This window comes from Mastigoproctus giganteus, chromosome 1, assembly GCF_048544385.1.
Source record: "Mastigoproctus giganteus isolate SK-2022 chromosome 1, ASM4854438v1, whole genome shotgun sequence".
NCBI lineage: Eukaryota > Metazoa > Arthropoda > Arachnida > Uropygi > Thelyphonidae > Mastigoproctus > Mastigoproctus giganteus.
In genome coordinates, this window is record NC_143575.1 from 42,806,680 (window position 1) to 42,828,200 (window position 21,521).

A 21,521-nucleotide genomic window follows, 5' to 3' on the forward strand; every position below is an offset into this window, starting at 1 on the left:
AATTCTTAACGATTTAGCATTAATGATCGACATCCTGCAGGAGCTCTCTTACCTTTCAGAAGCTTTACAGAATCACTATGGTAAAAGCAGATAAATTAATTATTCGAACTATCAATGCTATTGCTAATTTGAAAAATTATGAAGGAAATTATGAAGCTAAAATTGTGAGCATGTTGAAGTTGAAAGAATTTGAAGGAATCGAAAGTAAGAACACTTTGGAAGTATTCAGGCAAGTAATCAAAGAAAATACTAGGTTTTTCTTACCAACAGAGAAATATTGTTTAAGGCTTAGACTTAAATGAATGTCAGATGAACTATTGAGACACGTGGAAGAGAAGAAAAGTGCATGGGATGCATACAAATTATCAGTTTATACAGAAGCCTATAGTAGATATAAATTAGTCTGTAGTCAGGTCACAAAGGATGTTAGGCAAACTAACGCAGATTATGAGAAGTCTCTGACAAAGAATGGCAAAGAATACAAAGAAAAACAGAAAATACTTCTGTGCTTATATTAACAGTAGAAGGAAGAGGTTAAATCACACTGGATCACTTGATGTCTATGGGTTAACTGTTGATTACCCTGACCGGATTATGAACAAATTAAATAGGTATTTTACATCTACATTCACACTTGGGGTATTCTTCAGGGAAGGGGATGCCAGAAGTTTATCAAATTCTAACAAGGAGCTAAATGACTTTGTGATAAGTGAAAGGAAATTGGAGGAGAAATTATTGAGGATGGATATAAAAAAGGCTGGGACAGATGAGGTCTATCCAATTATATTAAGGGAGGCAGCAAAGGAGGTAAGCAAACCCTTAGCCATAATTATGAGTGTATCCTTTAGGTTCAGGGAGGTCCCTATGGAGTGGAGAATGTGCAAATATATCCACAATTCATAAAGCTGGATCAAAAGACAACGTGAGTAATTAGACCTGCTGTCTTAACATCTGCTATAGAGAAAATAATGGAATCACTGGTTAAAGAAGTAATGCGGGACCATTTGACCAGGCATGCAATTATACTGCAATCACAATCAGCATAGATTTGTACGCAAAAAATAATTTTGACATCATATACTTGGAAACGCTGACCCCATATATAATGGGAAAAAGCGAGGACAAAAAAAAAAAAAAATACTTGGATTTCAGGAAGGCATACTTAGATTTTATTTTGATACTATTGCACATAAAAGACTGCTGTACAAACTGGAGAAATGTAGCATTAAGGGTAAGTTACTGCTATGGATAAAGGGATGTTTAAGTGGAAGAAGACAGAGTGGTTATCAATGGGAACTGCTCTTCGTGGAATAATGCTATTTGTGGAGTTTCCCGGGGTTCAGTGCTAGGTCCATTGTTTTCAATATTTATCAATGATATTGATGAAGGTATATAGGCAGGGTGGTTACTGATAGTCATCAGGGTTGAGCTAGTGTAACAAGATCTAGGAAAATTGCATCAGTGGACTGAGAAATGGTAGTTGAAGTTTAACAATCACAAATGCAAGGTACTACTGTACAGTGGTAACAATAACCCCAGAGTAACTTATCAACTGTGTGGTACTACACTCAGGGTAGTAGAGAATGCAGACAGACATGAAATTCTCTTATCAGTGCAGACATGCTTCCAGGATAGCTCATGTGATTTTGTCAATGATATACAGAACTTTTCTAGCTGGGATAAAGAGTGATTATCCCTTTGTATAAGACCATGGTTAGGCCACATCTTGAGTACTGTATATGAGTCTGGAGGCCTCACTTTAGGAAGGATGTAGATCTGCTGGAATGGGTGCAGAGAAGGGCAACCAGATTGTGCGGGAACAGAAGGGTGCTCTTAACTGGAAAGGCTTCAGATCTGCAAATTGCAGCATCTCGAGACTAGGCATCAAGGTATTTAAAGCCTTGAATGGATTGAGTAAGCTGAGTATTTTCGCACTTGCTGAGACTACACACTTGTAAGGGCATAAATTCAAGTTGAGGAAGGATGGTTACAGGTAGTGTGTAGAAGTTTTCCGAAGGATGGTTGATTGTTGGAACAAGCTTCCGTCTGTTGTGAAAGTGGATGTGTTGAATAAATTCAAGGAGAATTAGACTACTTCTTGGAGCGTACAGATGAGTGAACTGGGTTTTTTTTTTTTTTTTTTGGCTGATTTGTTTTTTTGCATCATTTGCAATTACTGCTACTATTCAGTCTTTTATATCATTTATAAAAGTTAAATCATTTCTAATATTGATTCTACAAGTTATGATCCTAAAACACTATACACATTCACACACAGATTGAATTGATCGTTAAAATAAATCCTTAAAGTGGTAAAACTGCATATTACTAAAGAGAAGTGAAATGGGAACCTTTTGGTATCAGTGAAACATATGCAAATGCCCTGTTGTGCATTAGTAATTATATGTATAGACAATGCCATCTTGCAAAGTGGCACATAGTGAGCATGTTAGACACCAAGGCGACTAAAGCAGTGGAAACCATGTAATTCAGAATGATCTAAGCTGGTATGTAACCAAGTCACAAAGGAGGTTAGGCATGCAAAGGCAAATTACGAGAAATCTTTGGCAAAAGATACAAAGAAAAATAGCAAAGAGCGTTCTTTACTTATGTAAACTCTAGAAGGAAGAGGATGAATCAGAGTGGTCCACTTGATATCAATGGTTCTACTGTTGATGATCCTGCTCAGGTAGCTAACAAACTAAATGAGTACACATTCACACGTAAGGAGTTATTTAGGGAAAGGAATGCCAGAGGTGAATTAAACTCTGTCAGTGAGCTAAATAATTTTGTAATAACTGAGAGCAAAGTGGAGGAGAAATTGTTGAAGAAAAACATAAGAAAGGCAGCAAAGGAAGTAAGCAAACCCGTAGCCATAATTACGAGAGCTTCCTTGGACTCAGGGGAAGTAACTATGGACTGGACATGTGCAAATGTCACCCCAATTCACAAAGGAGGATCAAAGGGCAATGCAAGTAATTACAGACCTGTTAGTTTAACTTCTGTTCCCGGGAAATTAATGGAGGCACTGGTTAAAGCAGCACTGCAGCATCATCTAGACAAAGACTTCCATTATAGCTCGGACGCCTTCCCCTTACAAACCCACAGCATGGGTTTGTAAGGGGAAGGCGTCTTGTCTGACCAATTTGATTGGATACTATGATGTGGTCACAAAGAAACTGGATGCAAAGAATAATTTTATATCATATATTTAGACCTTAGAAAGGCTTTTGATATTGTTGCGCATGGAAGACTGCTGCACAAATTGGAGCAGTGTGGCATTGGAGGCAAATTGCTGCTATGCATAAAGCGATCGAGTGGGAGAAGACAGAGAGTGGTTATCAATGGACACTGCTCTTCGTGGACTAATGTTATTAGTGGAGTTACTCAGGGTTCGGTGTTGGGCCCATTGTTGTTTTCGATATTTATCAATGATATTGATGAAAGTATATCAGGGTTAATGTCTAAGTGTGCAGACGATACGAAGGTTGGCAGGGTTGTTAATGACACTAATGACAGTATGCTATCGCAACAGGATCTAGAAAACTTCAGCAGATGGAATGAGAAGGGGCAAGTGAAGTTTAACATTGACAAATGTAAAGTACTGCATGTGGGAAGCAGTAACCCCAGAGTAATGCATCAACTGTGTGGTACTACACTGACAGTGGTAAAGAATGAAAAGGACCTGGGGGTAATTGTGCAGGCAGATATGAAGTTTTCGGAGCAGTGCAGATGATCTGCAATAGTAGCTCATGGTGCCTTGTCAGTAATGTACAGGAATTTTTCTAGCAGGGATAAAGGGCTGATTATCCTCTTATATAGGGCAATGGTCATGCCACACCTTGAGTACTGTATACAGGTCTGAAGGCCTCATTTTAAAAAGGATGTAGAGCTGCTGGAGCGAGTACAGAGAAGGGCAATGAGATTAGTGAATGGAACAAAGGGTTGCACTTATTAAGAAGGGCTTAAGTTTTGCAAATTACAGTGTCTGGAGACTTGGCACTTGCAAGGTGATCGGATCGAGGTGAATAAAGCCTTGAATGGTTTGAGCATGCTCAATGCTGATGGGATTCTTCCTCTTGCTCGGTAGAATCACCTGAGAGAGGGCATAAATTCAAATTGAGGAAAGGCAGTTGTAGGATAGATGTGTGGAATTTTGCCTTTTGCGAGCAGGTGGTTGATTGCTGGAACAAACTTCCATCTGTCGTTGTAGAAGTTGATAGCTTAAATAGATTCAAGGCAGAACTAGACAAATATTTGTAGCAAGTGGATGATTGAAATGGGAATGGGGTTTTTTTTTGCTGATGCTATATAAGCTTGCTTTTTAGCATCATGCGCCTATGCTAATCTGTGTACATTATATTACTTAAATTTTTTTTAATGAAAACTTCAAACGTGACAGGTATTAGAACCTATAGTACTTAGTATCATGCATGAGTCGTAGGTGGAGAAGATGAAAGATATCTTATAGATAGAAAACTTCTTGAAGAGCTCCATCTATAAATTATTATCAGCATATCAGATTTCAAGTTTCTATTTGATTGTCTCTCACAATCTATCGGATTAGAAATTTTACCATAGAAGTACTTTTTTTGTGCTAAAGGGAAGATGAATTATTAGGAATAAATTTAAAATACCTGAACAATATTTTATTTATTTATTCATTTTTGTACAGGTAACTTCACCAGAAGCTCATCATATAGGTCCTGATCTTGATGACTTCACTGGTAGATTGACTACTGAAGATGCTAGAGTACTGGTAGACTTGCTGAAATTAGCAGTGGCAGGACGAGTTGGAGATAAAGCTAAGGAAACAATTGCATTAGTATTGACAGCAATGAGTAAAGCTAATGCACAGGTATTATTTTTTAATGAATTGCTCACCAAATTGTTGAAATGCTAATTACTTTTTTGGAATAAAGACTTAAATCATTTTAAGATTTGATATTGATAATCTTTTGCATTGTTTTAAATGATTTTTGCTTCAACTTTTCAGAAAGTTCATGTTTTTCAAATAAAAAATATATCTTGTTATTTTTCTAAAAATTCATATTATACAGTTGGGTTCTTTACAGAGAGATTATATGTTTATTCATTTCCAATTACTTTTTATATATTTCAAAATTTTTATTTTTCTATACTACAAAAGCGAAGACTAGAAGAGTAAATTCAATTATGAAACAAAATTATACATTTTTTTCTTATAATTATAGCCAGTATCATTGCACTGGTGCAAAAATTATAATTATGGTGTGAACACTGAAATGTGAACACCTTAAATCAGGAAGCAGGGTGGGAAGGCATTTTGTATGTTTACAGATAAAATTTTAAAATGGGAAAGGAAGTAATAATAATAATAAAACAGAGAATTAGTGAAAGATTGAGTTGGAATATATTTAGAAAATAGAAGTACTGATAAATTAATAAACTTCAGAGGCAAAGTCTTAAAAAAAAAAGCAAGTATAAGTGTTTTGTTTTTATCAGTGATTTAAATAAAACAAATTGCATTATATATACCTTGCATTTTGTATTGGGGGGGGGGGTGAAAAGTTTGTAGCCTGAGTATGAAAGGGTAGTGGTGCAGTGTTAAAAATTTCTGTACTTAATGTAACACTTTAGTGTAATCCACCAAATGTCATGCAGTTTCAGTAACATCTTTTTTCAATTATAGATCCTGAAGTCAACAAAGTTGTGTAAATGAGGAAAGATGGGCAAAATCAGTCATTATGCAGTCATTCAATATTTGAGAAAAAGGGACTAACCTAAAAGACTGTTCACAAGTATATGGTTCCAATATTGGGGGATAGATCCTCTTCCTATTCCATAGTTAAGAAGTAGGCAGCAGAATTTAAATGTGGGAAGGAGAGCCCGGAAGATGACCCACTCTATGGAAGACTTTGAATGTCTGTCATTCCAGTGGATTGTTGAGAGTGCACATGATCTGGTGATGAGTGATCAACAAGTGACAGTTTGGTATATTGCTAGCATTTTGGACATCTCATCTGAATGTGTATACCACATAATAACAGAGGTTCTTATTATGAAATAGGTATCAGTGCGATGGGTCCCAAAGTTGTTGCCATCAGATCAAAAATGCACAAGAGTTGTCAAGTCACGTGAACATTTGCATTGTTTTCAAGCAGATCTAGAAAATTTCCTTGCAAGGTTTGTGACCATCACTTTCAGCTCTTCTCTTCCTCCAAAGAAAGCCAAGATGATTCTTTCTGCTGACAAGGTGAGTATATCGGGTTTTTTTTTTTTTGGGATATTTATGGAGTATTACTAGTGGATTACTTCAGAGAGAGAGAGACCAGACAGTCACAGTGGCATATTATGCAAACCTTTCAAGGCAAATACACGAAAAAATCAAAGACAAACACTGAGGAAGACTCAGCAAAGAGTGCTCCTGCCCACAGGACAGTGCTCCTGGACAGTGCTCCTGCCCACAAGTCTGTCATTTGTCATTGTTACACTGCATGAATGCATCTTTGAAATCTTGGACTGTCTTCATTATTCACCAGATCTAGCACCATCAGACTTTCACCTATTTCTGCATTTGAAAAAAATACCTGGGTGACATTCATTTTCCCACTGACAGCAGTGATGTCATTGTTGCAGTAAATGCATCCCTGGAGGCCTAAGTGAAAACTTTATTTGCAACTGGAATCAATGCATTGCAGCATCGATGGCAAAAGTATATTGACTCCAAAGGGAACTATGTTGAAAAGTAATGTGTTACTAGGCTCTTCAAATAAATCTTTCATACTCAGGCTATGAACTTTTCAAATGTCCCTTGTATATGTATTTATTTTAATTAAAAAATATTTTTGTTATCGATCACAGGCTAGGATAAAGAACTAACACGCTCGAAAAAAACATTGAGACATTCAATTGCACTGTATTTTAACATTTAGTACAGTGGTTCTTAATCTTTTTAAGCTGTGACCCAGATTGGAGTGATAATTTGGTCTAGTGATCTACATGATTCAAAAATAAAAAGAGAATTGCAAATTAAATCACAAATGAATAAACATAATAAACGTTAGATTTTAATTAATTCACATATTCCAATTCCGCACTGCTTACGTCTGTGTGACACCATGTCTCTGATATCCCAACAATATTCGCCTTTGATGTCTTGACCAGCACTTCGAATTCATCAAATTTATTAACTGTACTTCTAGCATTGGTATACATGCACCTGTTTCTACTCTTAGTTACCCTGACACAGCCCATGTATTTACCTTTTCCACGATGACTCCCAGCAGTCCTGGAAATCCCCAGCACCTTGCTTACCAGGCTGCTGCTCATTCTAATAGAAGCAGTGCAAGAATCACTTTCACCTCTGCCTGCGGCCTTTGTTAATCTTTTAGTCTGTGATCCCTCCCCAAGCTAGCAATTTTCCAACCCACCTAACACTGCCTCGATAGTATCAGCAAATATTCTTGCACCCTTTCTATTTAAGTGTATCCCATTCCTGTAGAAGCAGTCTCACCTGTTAACAAGCACAGACCACACTGAAAAAAATTCTACCCCGTGAGCCTTCTCTCCAGAGCCAAATTGATTGACAAGGCTCTCATCATGTACTCCCTCCTATCGTGTCTGGCCAGAATTGCAGACACTTTGAAATTTAACCCTAACTCGCGACTTTTTTTTCAACATTGACCTGTACTTGTTAAGTAAATCTGCAGATCTCTTACTGTTAATGTCATTAGTGCCAATATGTACAACAATATCACCTTTTGTGTCCCTTAAAAGATATCTGTTCTCAAGGTCATTAACTTTTTTGCATAATATATTCCGTGTCTTCCTGTCACTAACAGGGAAACTGATTAACAGGTTGGTGACTGTCACACACACACCTAATTTCTGTCACCTAATTTCTTTGCACTCTAGGCAGCTAGCACACACAAAGACATGGTTACACTGCTCAAAGAATTTGATATCTGACTGCACAATTACTCCCAGGCCTTTATAATTTTCCACTACCTTGAGTGTAGTAACCACACATTACTGCTACCTCTATTCAGTACCTTGCATTTATCGATGTTGAACTTCAGTTGCCATTTCTCAGCCCATCGACCTAATTTTTCAAGATCTTGTTCAGTAACATACCGTCATTACTGTGTGGTTATGTGCATTAATCACCCTGTCAACCATTGTATCCTCCTCAAACTCAGACATTAAGCCTGATATACCTTCATCTATATCATTAATGATATATCAAAATCAAAATTTACACTTCATCTATAAGTGTAAACAACAGTGGGCACAGCACTGTACCCTGGAGGTCTCCACTAATAACATTAGTTCATGAAAAGCAGTGCAAATTAATAACCACTGGTCTTCCGCCACACTTTACCGTCCTTTTATCCATAGCAGTTACTTGCCCTTAATGCCACATTGCTCCAGTTTGTACAGAAGTCTTTTATGTGCAACAGTATCAAAAGCCTTCCTGAAATCCAAGTACAGCAGACTCTTGATTTACCGGGACGTTTCAAGAGTTCAAATTAAAAAAAAAAAAAAAAAAAAATTCAACCAGAAATCATAAAATTCAAGTAATAACTAGAATAGGTATAAACAGATGTTTTGCAAGTTCTAAATAAGCGACAAGAAGCGGCATTATAAGTCGTCATTGGGAGATTAGTGTACCTATTATCTTCACATTCGCTGCTCAAAGGGAAAAAAAAAAAAGAGAGAGACCAAATATTTTGTTTGATTTAGTGCGTCGTGTCGATTGTTGTGTTCAATCAGCACAACAAAAGGCAAATTTTGTTTCGTTATTTATGTCAGGGATATCGGAAATTTTATTATTATTATTATTTTTTTTTTTTTTTTTGTTCAGAAATCATGAAAATGATGGGAAAACAGAAGTTGTTCTTTAAATTATTCAAAAGTTTGAAAACGGTGCATCCGTTAAATCTCTAATGAACCATTATAATGTTGGTAACCAAACCAATGCAACACTGTAAAAAATAAAGGGAAGCATCATATCGGACACGTGAGTAGTGCGTAGTAAATTTTTTTGATCTGTCACCATACTTTTTACGTAGGTTGCTGAATATTTTTCGATAAGTCCCCGACTTATCGAAAAATGTTCAGTTAGTCCCCGACTTATGTAGATTCAAACTTACGTTATGTTATTTATATTTTTTTTATATGCCTGAAGATTTCAGTGAAAGAGGACACACATTTCCCCCCAAAAGTGCAAATTGTTTTTATTGTTTTATGGTAGTCTTCTTCTTCAAGAGGAGTGTTTCCATTTACAATGGGTTCCGCAGCCTACAAGTTTTTTTTGGTAGGAATTTTTTCCCGCCATAAAGTGCGGTTCAAGGTGTCTTGGTCGATTAAGCCTTGGGCAGTCATGCACTCCTGTACTCCATCCATCCATGTCCTCCTAGGTCTTCCTCTTCTCTTTCTTCCAGGAGGTATCTATTCCAGGATAGCCTTTGGAAATTCTTTGGATGGTAGTGACCTCCAGAAATGTGCTTTAGTAAAATGTGAGCTCGCGTGAAGGTGATAATAGTGAGTTTTTGCCTTAACCCTGTGAAGTTCTTTTCAGAAAATTTAATTTTGACTGTTATCGTGGTGCCCCGACTAAGAGAATAAGTGACAGTGGTACTAGTAAATCTATCAAGAAAAGGAAAGCGATGCAGTTGGATGAGAAAATTAAAATAATAAGGATGTATGAAAATGGCCAAACATTAACAAGTATTGCGGGGAATTTAGATTTGTCAGTGGCAATGGTGAACATGAAAATAAATGAGGAAGACAGAATACGAGAATCAGTGAAGGGAAAGTCAACTATAACAACTAAAGCTACGAAACACATCAGTTTTTATAGTACTAACCTGCATTTTTTCTTCCTTTTATGTTTTCTTTTCTTATGTGCCACTCTGGCTACTTCACTGCTGTCCCCAGATAAAGTTTTTAATTGAACTAATTAAAAATATATAACTATTTTTCTTCTGAGGATATTGTGGTTTTTAAAATTTTGTCATTTCAGGGATATAGGAACAATATTTTATTTGGCATTCCCGAGTTACATAAAACTCGACTACATAAGAATTCCCTTAAACGTATCTCTTTCATATGTCGGGGACTTGCTGTATTTTTGGATTAACTGGGAAATCGATTATCTGGGAATTTTTTTTTTACCATCTATCCCAGAAAATCGAGAGTCTACTGTATTTTCCTTTATTCTTCTGAGTATACTATGTGGTTTTTGTAATTTTGGCATATCAGGGATATAGTAGCAATATTTTATTAGTCATTTCCAAGTTACGTAAGAAGTCCTGGAAAGTATCTCTTACGTATGTAGGGGACTTGCTGTATTTTTGGATTAACCGGGAAATCGATTATCCAGGAATTTTTTTTTTTACCGTCTATCCCAGAAAATCGAGAGTCTACTGTATATGATATCAAAATTATCTTTTGCATCCAGTTCCTTGGTAGTAGTAGTAGTAATAATAGAGGCTTGTGATTCAAAAAAGCAAGCTTATGTAGCATCAGCCAAAAAAAAAAAAAACACCATTTTGCACATCCATTCCCTCTAAATGTTTGTCCAGTTCCTCCTTGAATTTATTTAAGCTATCTACTTCCCCAACAACAGATGGAAGTTTGTTCCAGAAATCAACTACCCGCTGGCTAAAGGCATTTAGCCGCCAAGTCATTTAGCTCCCCATTAGAGTTTGATAAACTTCTGGCATTCCTTCCTTCCTCTAAAGAACTCCTCATGTGTGAATGTAGATGCAAAATACCTAATCAATTTGTCTGCAACCTGAGCAGGATCATCAACAGTTAACTCATTGACATCAAGTGGCCCAATGGAATTCAATCCCTTCCTTCTTCTGTTAATATAAGCAGAGAAGTTCTTGTTGCTTTTCTTTGCATTCTCTGCCAGAAACTTCTCATAATCTGTCTTAGCTTACCTAACCTCCTTTATGACTTGATTGCAGACTAATTTATATATACAATAGTCTTTTGTATCACATGATAAATTATATGCATACCATGCACTTTTCTTCTCTGCCACATATCTCAGTATTTGAACAATATTTCTTCGTTGGTACGAAAAGCCTAGTATCTTCTATGATTGCTTCCCATTTAGAATTTGCTGTTGGTAACATCATCAGTTGTTTCCACTGCATAGAATTAAAAAATTCTGAGATCATTGTAGTTACCTTTACGAAAGCAAAAGCCTTTCCATTTACCCTCGACAGTAGTTATGTCTTTCATTAAATTCCATATCAGTACACTCTAATCATTGCCACCCAGTGGATCTTTTACCTGCAGAATCTTAATGGAGGAAGAATCACTGCTGGTAACTAGATGAACAATATTGCTTCCTCTTGTTGCCTCTCTAACGTGCTGCTGTCTCTAAGTCATTCAAGAAATCTACAAAAGTCTTGCTAGTGTGTGACTGACCAACCTACAAATTCCATTCAACATCTGGAAAGTTCAAATCCCACATTATAAGATATTCTGATTTACTGTCCCACTGTATATAGTTGTTTGGTATACTCATCACAATAGACTGCCAATTTTGTTTTCCCGGTTTTACATTGCTCGACAAAGTTAACAATGAATGTTTGATACAGTCAGCATTGTGGCATGCAAATTCTGAGTACCCAATAGAAATCGATCTGCCACGCTGTATGCAAATTATTCATGCCTGTAAAAGCCAGGCAGTCACAGATGGAGGTCGCATGTTGGCTTCATGTGTCATGCAGTTTTGTCTTGGCACTATGAAACCAGTTTCAGGAGAGAGGAACCATTACAAGATCTGACCAAGGTCACTTGAGAGCTACATCAACCAGAACAGGCCGCTATCCTGATCTAACAGCAAAATGGAACTCTACAACAACGACTTGTCATCAACTGTCTATTGAGGTTGATGCGGCCACAGGTAAAAACATTTCTAACTGGGCTGTGTTAAGAAGGCTTAATTCAATGGACTCTACACAATGAAGCCAGTGGTTTGTATCCCATTAACCCCAAACCACTGCAGAGCTCATTGAAACTGGTTCCACTGACATGTGACTTGGAGCCATGACATATGAGGTACAGTTCTGTTCTCTGATGAGTCTTGTTTTAGCCTACAAACAGATTCTAGACATTATTTCATCTGGAGACAACAAGAATTGCACTATATTCCTCTAACATCAGAGAAGGGGACTCTTATGGTGGAGGCTGTGCTCTCATGTGGGTTAGAATAATGATCGACGGCCATACCCCTCTTTGTGTTTTTGATAGCGGTACCGTAACTGCACAGAGTTACTGAGAACAGATCCTCAAACTATATGTGCAACTTTTTAGGGATGCAGTTGGCCCAGATTTTCTTTTCATGCACAACAATGCCACTACATAGAGCTCAAGTGGTAGAAGAATATGTTGAGACTGAAGATATCCAACGACTGCCATGGCCAGCACAATCACCAGGCTTAAATCTGATCGAACATGTGTGGGATGCCCTTGGGTGTCGCATTGCACGCCAACAGCCAACTCCTCTGTCACTTAGTGAGCTAAGGTCTGCGCTGGTGCAAGAATGGGAATTGTTGTCACAGAATCTTACAGACACTCTTATATCGAGCATGGTTCACTGCTTTCAGACGTGTTTAGCCGTTGACAATTTGGTCCAAGTATAAACTAATAATAACAACCAAAACTTCTCAAAGTTTATAGTACTTTTTTCTGAAAATATGTTTTAAAATTTGATTGATGTTAACTTCATAAATGGAGAGTAAATATGGTAAAAAAAAAAAAAAAAAAGTAGCAAAATTTGTATAACATTTAAGGAGATGTGGAAATACTTGCCACACTGATTATTATTACAGTATATATATGAGGTGCATTTGTGAAGTAGTCATTACATAATTTTTATTATCTGACAATTCTAGTTGAAGCAAAACAAACAAAAACCATTTTGCTTTTCAATGTATTTTTCTTGTTTCTTTTATAAGCATTTGTATGAAAAACAGTGAATCTATTGCTTATCCATCTTATTATCTGTCATTGGGATGTTGTTTAATGTCTCATGTTATCCCCTTTATTTTCTCCTTAATTAATTTTTCAGTGATGACTGAAATTTTCAGGGAAATTTTTAGTCATCATTGAAACCTAATTCTCCTGATTTAAACCCCTGCAAATCTCAATTATTACAAAATATCAAGGCTGCAAGAACAAAATTTTGGAGCAGCAATTTCACACATTTTACATCATAAAATTTGCAAAATGTGTATGCAACAGTAGCTACTATATATAAAGAATTGATTCATCATTGGACTTATGTAGCATATTTCACTTTCTAATTTTGTCTTATGATAAAAATTGACATTGCTGCTTTCTGAATTTCCCCCATACATGGTGTTACAGGTATAATTATTGTATTTAATGCCAGCATAAATACTAATAATTTATAGAACAATTAATATTGATTTTTTTTATATTAGCTGTTAAATCACTATTTAAAATGGTGATGCATTTTTAGAATTTTATATGAAATACAAGATTAGCATTGAGTGAAGTGATAGTGAAAGTCAAATGATCTAATTTTAATTTCTATGAAAAGCACTTCTTCTTTACGTATAATGTTGATAATAAAATTGTAACATCCTCTCTGATCATAGGTTAGTGAATTGATTGTGGAAATGTGTGTGACTGAGTTGGAAGATGTTGCTTCTGATATTGACTCTAGGAGGTCTACTCCACAACCTGTAGTGCAAGAAACTAGTCATCCATATACAGATGATGTTAATCTGACTGGCCATGTGAAAATTGCAGGTGTGATAATTTTCTGATAAATAAACCATTCATATTCATTTTTAGATGAATAAATAATTTATATGGCAGTGTTTTTTTTTTTAGGAAGTTTTTTTGGGAAGTGGTAGTGGACACTTAAAAAGACTTTTTTTTCCCCTTGTGATTTGAGTATTAGATAATTTTATCTGTGCAGCAAAAGAATCAGTTATTCTCATGCAGTAGTTAATGTTGGTATTTCACTATTTACACTAATGAGCCAGTAACTGAAGAATTGCCTATAATTTTTTTTTTATGTTTTTAGATACCACAGAAAAGGAATTATAGTTCTATTTATCTCACTTTTATTAAAATATTCAGGGTTTTATTATTTTTTTTTTTACCTGAAGGCAATCTTTAATTGACTCCTGTAGCCATGGAACTGTTACAGATACTTCAAAGTGTCAAATTGGAAAAAATCTGCAAAAGGGAATACTTGTGAAAGGTATCGATGTTGGGTACACAGAAAAATTAATGTATCAGTTTAGATTCTCATTCCTGGCACTGCCATATGGCAGCCTCTGGTTTAATCCTGCCATACTGCAGATACCAAATGGTATTTTCTACATAACTATTGCTTAACAAAGCATTGTTAATTTTCCCATTGTTAGCTGAGAATGCTGTCTTGTCAGCCGCTAGGTAAAAGTAGAGAAAAGTAATTAATCATTTGCATTATACACTTCATAATTTTTCTTGTTAAAATTTATTGTATTTTCAAGCAAAATGCTGAAAAATGCTTAGTTTTAATTGTGGCCATGTTTGTTGTGGAATAAACTGCATTTGGAAACCTGCCATACTACGTAAAATTCTGTCAGAGTTGTTTTTCCTGGGTATAAAGCATAATTAGGCCTTCAAGGACTAGGCTTTTCAAACCAACTAAGAAATACTGTTCAAGATTTAGAACTAAATGGATGTCAGATGAACTAAAGAGGCTCATGGCATAGAAGAAAAATGCATGGGATGCATATAAATTATCAGGAGACACGGAAGCCTATGGCAGATATAAGCTAGTCTGTAATCAAGTCACAAAGGAGGTTAGGCAAGCGAAGGCTGATTATGAGAAATCCTGGGCACAGGGTGCAAAGAAAAACAACAAAGAGAAGGAAAGGGTTGAATCAGATTGGTCCACTTAACATAGATGGTTGACAATATATGATCATTCTCAGATAGCTGCTAAACTAAATGAGTATTTTTCATCTACATTCACACATGAGGAATTCTGTAAGGAAGGGGAGGACAGAAATTTATTAAACTGTAACAGAGAGCTAAACGATTTTGTAATAACGAATAGAAAACTGGAGGAGAAATTGTTGAAGTTAAATATAAAAAAGGAACCTGGGGTGGATGGAATCTATCCAATTATGTTGAAAGAAGACAGCAAGGGAAGTAAGCAAACCCTTAGTACAAGTTGGAGCAGCATAATCATGAGAGCATTCTTAGATTCAGGGAAGGTTCCCATGGACTGGAGATGTGAAAATGTATCCCCAATTCACAAAGGGGATTCAAAGGGTGACACAAATAATTATAGACCTGTTAGTTTGACTTCTGTTCCGGGGAAAATAATGGAGTCACTGGGTAAAGAAGTGTTGCAAGCTCACCTAGATAAGACTGTGGTAATAGTTCAGACACAGCATGGGTTTGCTGAGGGGAGGTCTTGTTTTACCAATTTGATTGGATACTACAATGTGGTTACAAAGGAACTGGATGCAAAAAATTATTTTGATATCATATATACTTGGATTTCAGGAAAACTTTTGATACTGTTGCACATGAAGACTGCTGTACAAATTGGACAATTATTGCACTGTGGCAGCAATATGTAAAACAATTCAAAGGTAAAAGGTAAAATATACTTGGATTTTAGGAAAGTTTTTAATACCATTGCACATGGAAGAAAGGGGCTAGTACAAGTTAGAGCAGTATGGCATTCAGGGCAAGTTGCTACAATGGATAAAGGGATGGTAGAGTGGGAGACAGCAGAGAGTGATAATAAATGGACACTGCTCTACGTGGACTAATGTTATCACTGGAGTCAACCCCAAGGGTTCGGTGTTGGGCCCATTGTTGTTTTGTGTATTTATCAGTGATCTCGATTAAGGTATATCAGGCTTAATGTCCAGGTTTGCAGATGATACACAGGTTGGCAGGGTTGTTAATGACAGTAAAGACAGTATGCTACTGCAACAGGATCTATTGGCGCATTATAGCCTAAGTTGCTAATGCGCCAATAAAACCCAAATCAAACAAACAAACAAACAAGCAACAGGATCTAGAAAAGTTAGGCAGATCGGCTGAGAAGTGGCAACTAAAGTTTAACATTGACTGCACATGGGTAGCAGTAACCCAAGAGAAACATACCAACTGTTTGGTACTACACTCAGGGAAGTGAAGAATGAAAAAGACCGGGGGGTAATTGTGTAGTCAGATATGAAGTTCTCTGAGCAGTGCAGATGGGTTGCCAGAGCAGGTCATGGAGTTTTGTCAATGATATACAGGAATTTTGCTAGCAGAGACAAGGAGGTGATCATCCCTTTCTATAAGGCAATGGTCAGGCCACACCTTGAGTACTGTGTACAGATCTGGAGGCCTCATTTTAAGAAATGTAGACTTGCTAGAATGAGTACAGAAAAGGGCAACAAGACAAGATAGAGGAGCAAAGGTGTGCACTTAACAAGAGAGGCTTAAGTTCTGCAAGTTGCAGCATCTGGAGACTAGGCTCTAGTGAGGTGATCTGATTCAGTGTATAAAGCCTTGAATGGTTTGAGCATGCTCAGCACTGATGGGATACTTCCACTTGCTCAGATTAAGAACCTGAGGGGGCATAGATTCAAATTGAGGAAAGACGGTCGTAGAATAAGTTTAACATTGACAAATGTAAAGTACTACATATGGGAAACAATAACCCCTGAGCAATGTATCAACTCTGTGGTATTACACTGACAGTGGTAGAGAATGAAAAGGACCTGGGCGTAATTGTGGAGGCAGATATGAAGTTTTCTGAGCAGTGCAGACAGGCTGCAAGAGTAGCTCATGTTGTCTTGTCAATGATATACAGGAATTTTAATAACAGCGATAAGGAGGTGATTATTCCCTTGTATAAGGCAATGGTCAGGCCACACCTTGAGTACTGTATACAGGTCTGGAGGCCTCATTTCAAGAAGGATGTAGAGGAAAGGGTTGAAAGGGTTGCTAGAACAAGTACAGAGAAGGGCAATAAGATTAGTGAATGGAACAAAGGGTTGCTCTTACGAAGAAATGCTTTAGTTTTGCAAATTACAGTGTCTGGAGACTAGGCACCGGTGAGGTGATCTGATAGAGGTGTATAAAGCCTTGAATGGTTTGAGTATGCTCAATGACGATTGGATTCTTCCTCTTGCTCAGAATAATCACCTGAGAGGGCATAAATTCAAATTGAGGAAAGACAGATGTAGGATAGATGTGCAGAAATTTGCCTTTAACCAGCAGGTAGTTGGTTGGTGGAACAGACTTCCATCCCTTGTTGTGGAAGTTGATAGCCTAAATAAATTTAAAGCTCAGCTGGACAGGTATTTCGAACAAATGGAGGGGTGAAATGGGAGTGGGTTTTTTTTTTTTTTTTTTTTTTTTTTTTTGCCTGATGCTGCATAAGCTTGCTTTCTTGCATCATATGCCTCTACTAATGCTAATAGATGTGCAAAAGTTTGCCTTTATCCTGTGGCTAGTTGATTGCTGGAACAGACTTTTTCTACCTGTTGTTGTGGACGTTAATAGCTTAAATAAATGTAAGGCTGAACTAGACAAATGTTTGGAGTGATCAGATGGGAGAAATGGAAAGGGTTGTTTTTTTTTTTTTTTTTTGTCTGATTCTGTATAAGCTTGCTTTTTTGCATTATATGTCTCAACTTTGCTAATTAATAAGATAAAACCTACTGGGATGGAAAGGTGTGGCCTTGACATTGTGTAACATTTGTTAGATACTACATCAGTTGTATTTATTTCATTATCCTCTTGTTTTTGTCTGTAAGAAAAATTATAATTACTTGCATAATGGTCACAGATTAGAAGTGATTATATGACAGACTTTCTCAGTTCCTTGTTTCCTTTGGCATTTATGCTCTTTTTAATTTTTTTTTTTTTGATCAGATAAATACAGTCAGTCCTCGTATAGCACGATAGTTGTGTTCCTAGAAACCCTCGTGCAATGCAAAATCGTGCAATATGAACAGCAGGCCCTATGGGAAAAATAGGGTTAGGTGCCGACCACCCAAGATTGAACACACATTTGTAACCAAAACATTACCAAACACAATAAATAGTCGTAATAAAATATGTAAGTATTTTATTACGACTATTACGTAATAAAATATTGCTAATTCTTTTGCTTCTATCGTAAGCAAACTTGTTTTTTGTTTGATTTTCTATCCAAACAGATGACAGCCATTCCATCTCTTCCAATTCTTTGGGTCTTAATTTAATGGATTTTAATTACACTTTGAGTTGTTCCTGCTATGAAAGTTTTTTATTTTCTTTGCATTCTTTGTAATTCTCGGCGATTCCTCATTTAGGTCTGTAGCACGTGCAATATCATATGATCTTTCATTTCGCTCAAAGTGTTTCACAATTTCATATTTTTTCTCTATCGAGAGGCGGATGGGCCATAAACCTTACTGGGGAAACCCCGGTGGGCTGGAGGCCGGTGTGATTTTGGCCATAAACGCTAGTATGAGGCCACTATAAATTTTCCCGGGTAAGAATTTTTGACCCAGTACGCCTCAGTTTATCAGTTGCTTTTCTTTTTCTCTCTGAATCTGCAGTGTCTTCACTGGGACGCTTCCTTTTCACACCTTTTAAGTATTTTACTCATTTAGGGAATAAAGCACAATTAGAAAACGAGGAGGCACGCTTAATACACATAAACAAAGCTGTAGCAACTGAATAAACAACACCGTAAATGCAGAGATACACTATTAACACCTCACATTTTACTAAAGCACATTTCTAGGGGTTACTACCATAAAACAATTTCCAGTTGCGTTTCTGCTAGTGGAATCTGTTATAAACTGGTAGTAAACTCGATCTAATTGCATTTGCGATTATACCGATAGCTGGAATTGTGTTGGTTTTTACGTTATTATGGTGCAATGTGTTTCCCCTTCACTGATATAAAAAACAAATACATTTTCAGGATCTCTTCATTCCTATCGTGTTGCGTTCAGTTTGGGGTGATTCCGCATTCGACTGCCATATCTTGTAAACACAAAGGCGAATTGTGCATATGCGAATTCGGTTCGTGTTATATAAGATATCGTTCCCCTATTTATAAATTGTGTATGATTTAATTCGTGTAGTGTAAACACGTGTTATACGAGGACTGACTGTACTGTTATAACTAGTATTTATTTTTTTAAACTTGTTTTTTGGTAAAATAAAAACCGTTTGTAACTAACAGCCATTTTTCCAAACTAGTATTTATTTTTCTCCGTTTTTATCAGCTCTGTTTACAGTTGACCCCGGCTGTATTTCTTCAAAATATAGAAATTTAAATCCAATGTCAGTATTGCTTGTCTGACATCTGTAACCTGATCCCATTTACAATACTGAAACAGAATATGCTTCAACAATCTGTTTTGGTGTTGAAATGATTTTCGTGCAGAGCTAGAGCCTGACTAAACAACTTGTATATTAGATGAGATGCTATGTTTCTCATTTGATTTATTCAGTGTATCTTTGATGCTAAAAGAATGAACATTGAGCACATATTATGTTCCATTGTTTTAAAAACTTACATATTTTATCAGAATGAATTAAAATTAGATGATGGCACTGATCCTCTGTAAAAAGCTGGAACTCCTGATTCATTTAAATGCAAAGTACTTTTATCTTACTGCAAAGTTTCAAGTGCCTGAAACTTTATTGTATTGCACATTTTTCTTTAAAAATATAAGGGGAAAAAACAACTGAGGTGATATATCTATGAAATGCACACCAAATTTGTCAATAAAAATAATGGAAAATCTCTCTTTAATGATTTTTTTTTCCATAAAGCAAAAGCCCCCTAACACCTATAAACTGCAAAAGCCTCTCTCTCTTCACAATAGTTTAACTATTTATTTCAGGATGTGTTTTGTACCTATTATCTTCATTAGCACTTGTGCATTTTGCAATGATTTAATTGTTGGCAAGCTTTTAGGAGTGATGTTCCTTTATAATATTGAAACAGATTGGAAAGATACTTAAATTATGCCCTTCAGCTACCATATCAGATTTGGAGTAGATTTCTGGATTTGAACAAGGTAGAATCAAAAAGTTTCAACATTGATTGAATTTTTATTTAAAAAGTATAATACTTACAGATAATTACACTTAAAATTTGTTAGAACAATAACCTTGATTATTCACACATTTTTTTTTTTTTTTTTCTTTTCTATCAGGTGTACGAGGTGCTACCCAAAAGTTCCTGAAATGTATTTATAAAATAAATTCGACTACCCTGGGTGTTATTTGCCACTGGCACCTTTGAAGTAGTCCCCTTGAGAACATAAACACTGATCCCAGCACTTCTCTCATGATTTGAATGCATTTTGAAAGTCCTTCTTTGTCATAGTGTTCAGCACTGCCTGCGGTTCAGTTTGGATATCCTCTACGCTGCCAAATCTTCGACCCTTCAGCTTGATTTTCATTCTTGGAAAGAGGAAGAAGTCGCATGGAGGCTGTCTGGCAAATAAGGGGGGGGGATGATTTTCATGTCATTGGATGCCAAAAACTGTGCCACAGCGAGAGATGTGTGGGCCGGCATGTTGTCATGATGAAGGATCCAGTTCTTTGTGCACCACTTCTCTGGACGTTTCCTCCTGGTGCTTCCCTTAACTGCCTCAGGACATTACAGTAGAACTTTGTGTTGATGGTCTGGCCAGATGGAACAAATTCCTTATGAATAATCCTGTCAATGTTCAAAAAAACAGATCAGCATGGACTTCACATTGCTCCTCACTTGTTGGGTGTTCCTTGGTCAGGGCGAAGATGGGCTTTTCTACTGGGATGATCGTTGCTCGATTTCTGGGTTATACCTTATACCCAATTCTCGTCACCAGTGATGACTGTAGAAAGGAAGTTTTGATCACTGCTGGCCCATTCTTGAAGATCTCTGTGGCGCCTCCTTAGCCAGGTGGGAAGGAGCAGCAGTGCGTAGCGTACGCTTCTTGATTAGACCGGGGTTCGAGCCCGTCACCACCAAATGCGGAGGATGCGGAAAGGTCAGGGAATGACCACCGCATATCCCGGAGCAATATGGCCTTAGTTGCTAATGCTCCTATAAAAAAAAAAAAAAAAAAACCAAAACCAAACCAGAAGATCTCTGCTGACTTACATGCGATGCTGCTTTTGGTCTTCACTCAGTAACTGTGGCACAAACTTGGCTGCAATTCTTCTCATGTTCAACTCTCTGACAAAATCCACTGACACATGCCATACGAAAGTCCTACAATGCTACAGATGTTGTGCATGGTCCGCTTCCGGTCTTCAACGTTGCTGCCCAAACTTTTGTGACATTTTCTGGGGCGGTGCTCAATGATGGATGCCCAGAGCGATCGTCATCATCAACTAACATTCGACTGTTTTTAAAACAGTTAAACCACAGTAGGTCTGCGTCTGGCCTAAAGCATTGTCATCAAAAGCTTGTTTCAACTTCTTATGGGTTTCTGCTGCTGGCTCATTAAGAAGGAAACAAAACTTAATGCAAGCACGTT

The 21,521-nt window shown here is 36.9% G+C and overlaps 1 protein-coding gene across 1 annotated transcript in view; it reads left to right on the forward strand.

The window, feature by feature from the left end:
* Positions 1 to 21,521, forward strand: part of HERC2 (E3 ubiquitin-protein ligase HERC2) — a 971,627-nt gene that overhangs the window by 651,245 nt on the left and 298,861 nt on the right. Inside the window, exons 61-62 of the mRNA XM_090372402.1 lie at positions 4,676 to 4,858; positions 13,629 to 13,782. Coding sequence (XP_090228528.1) covers positions 4,676 to 4,858; positions 13,629 to 13,782 — 337 coding nt within the window. The remainder of the gene's footprint in view (positions 1 to 4,675; positions 4,859 to 13,628; positions 13,783 to 21,521) is intronic.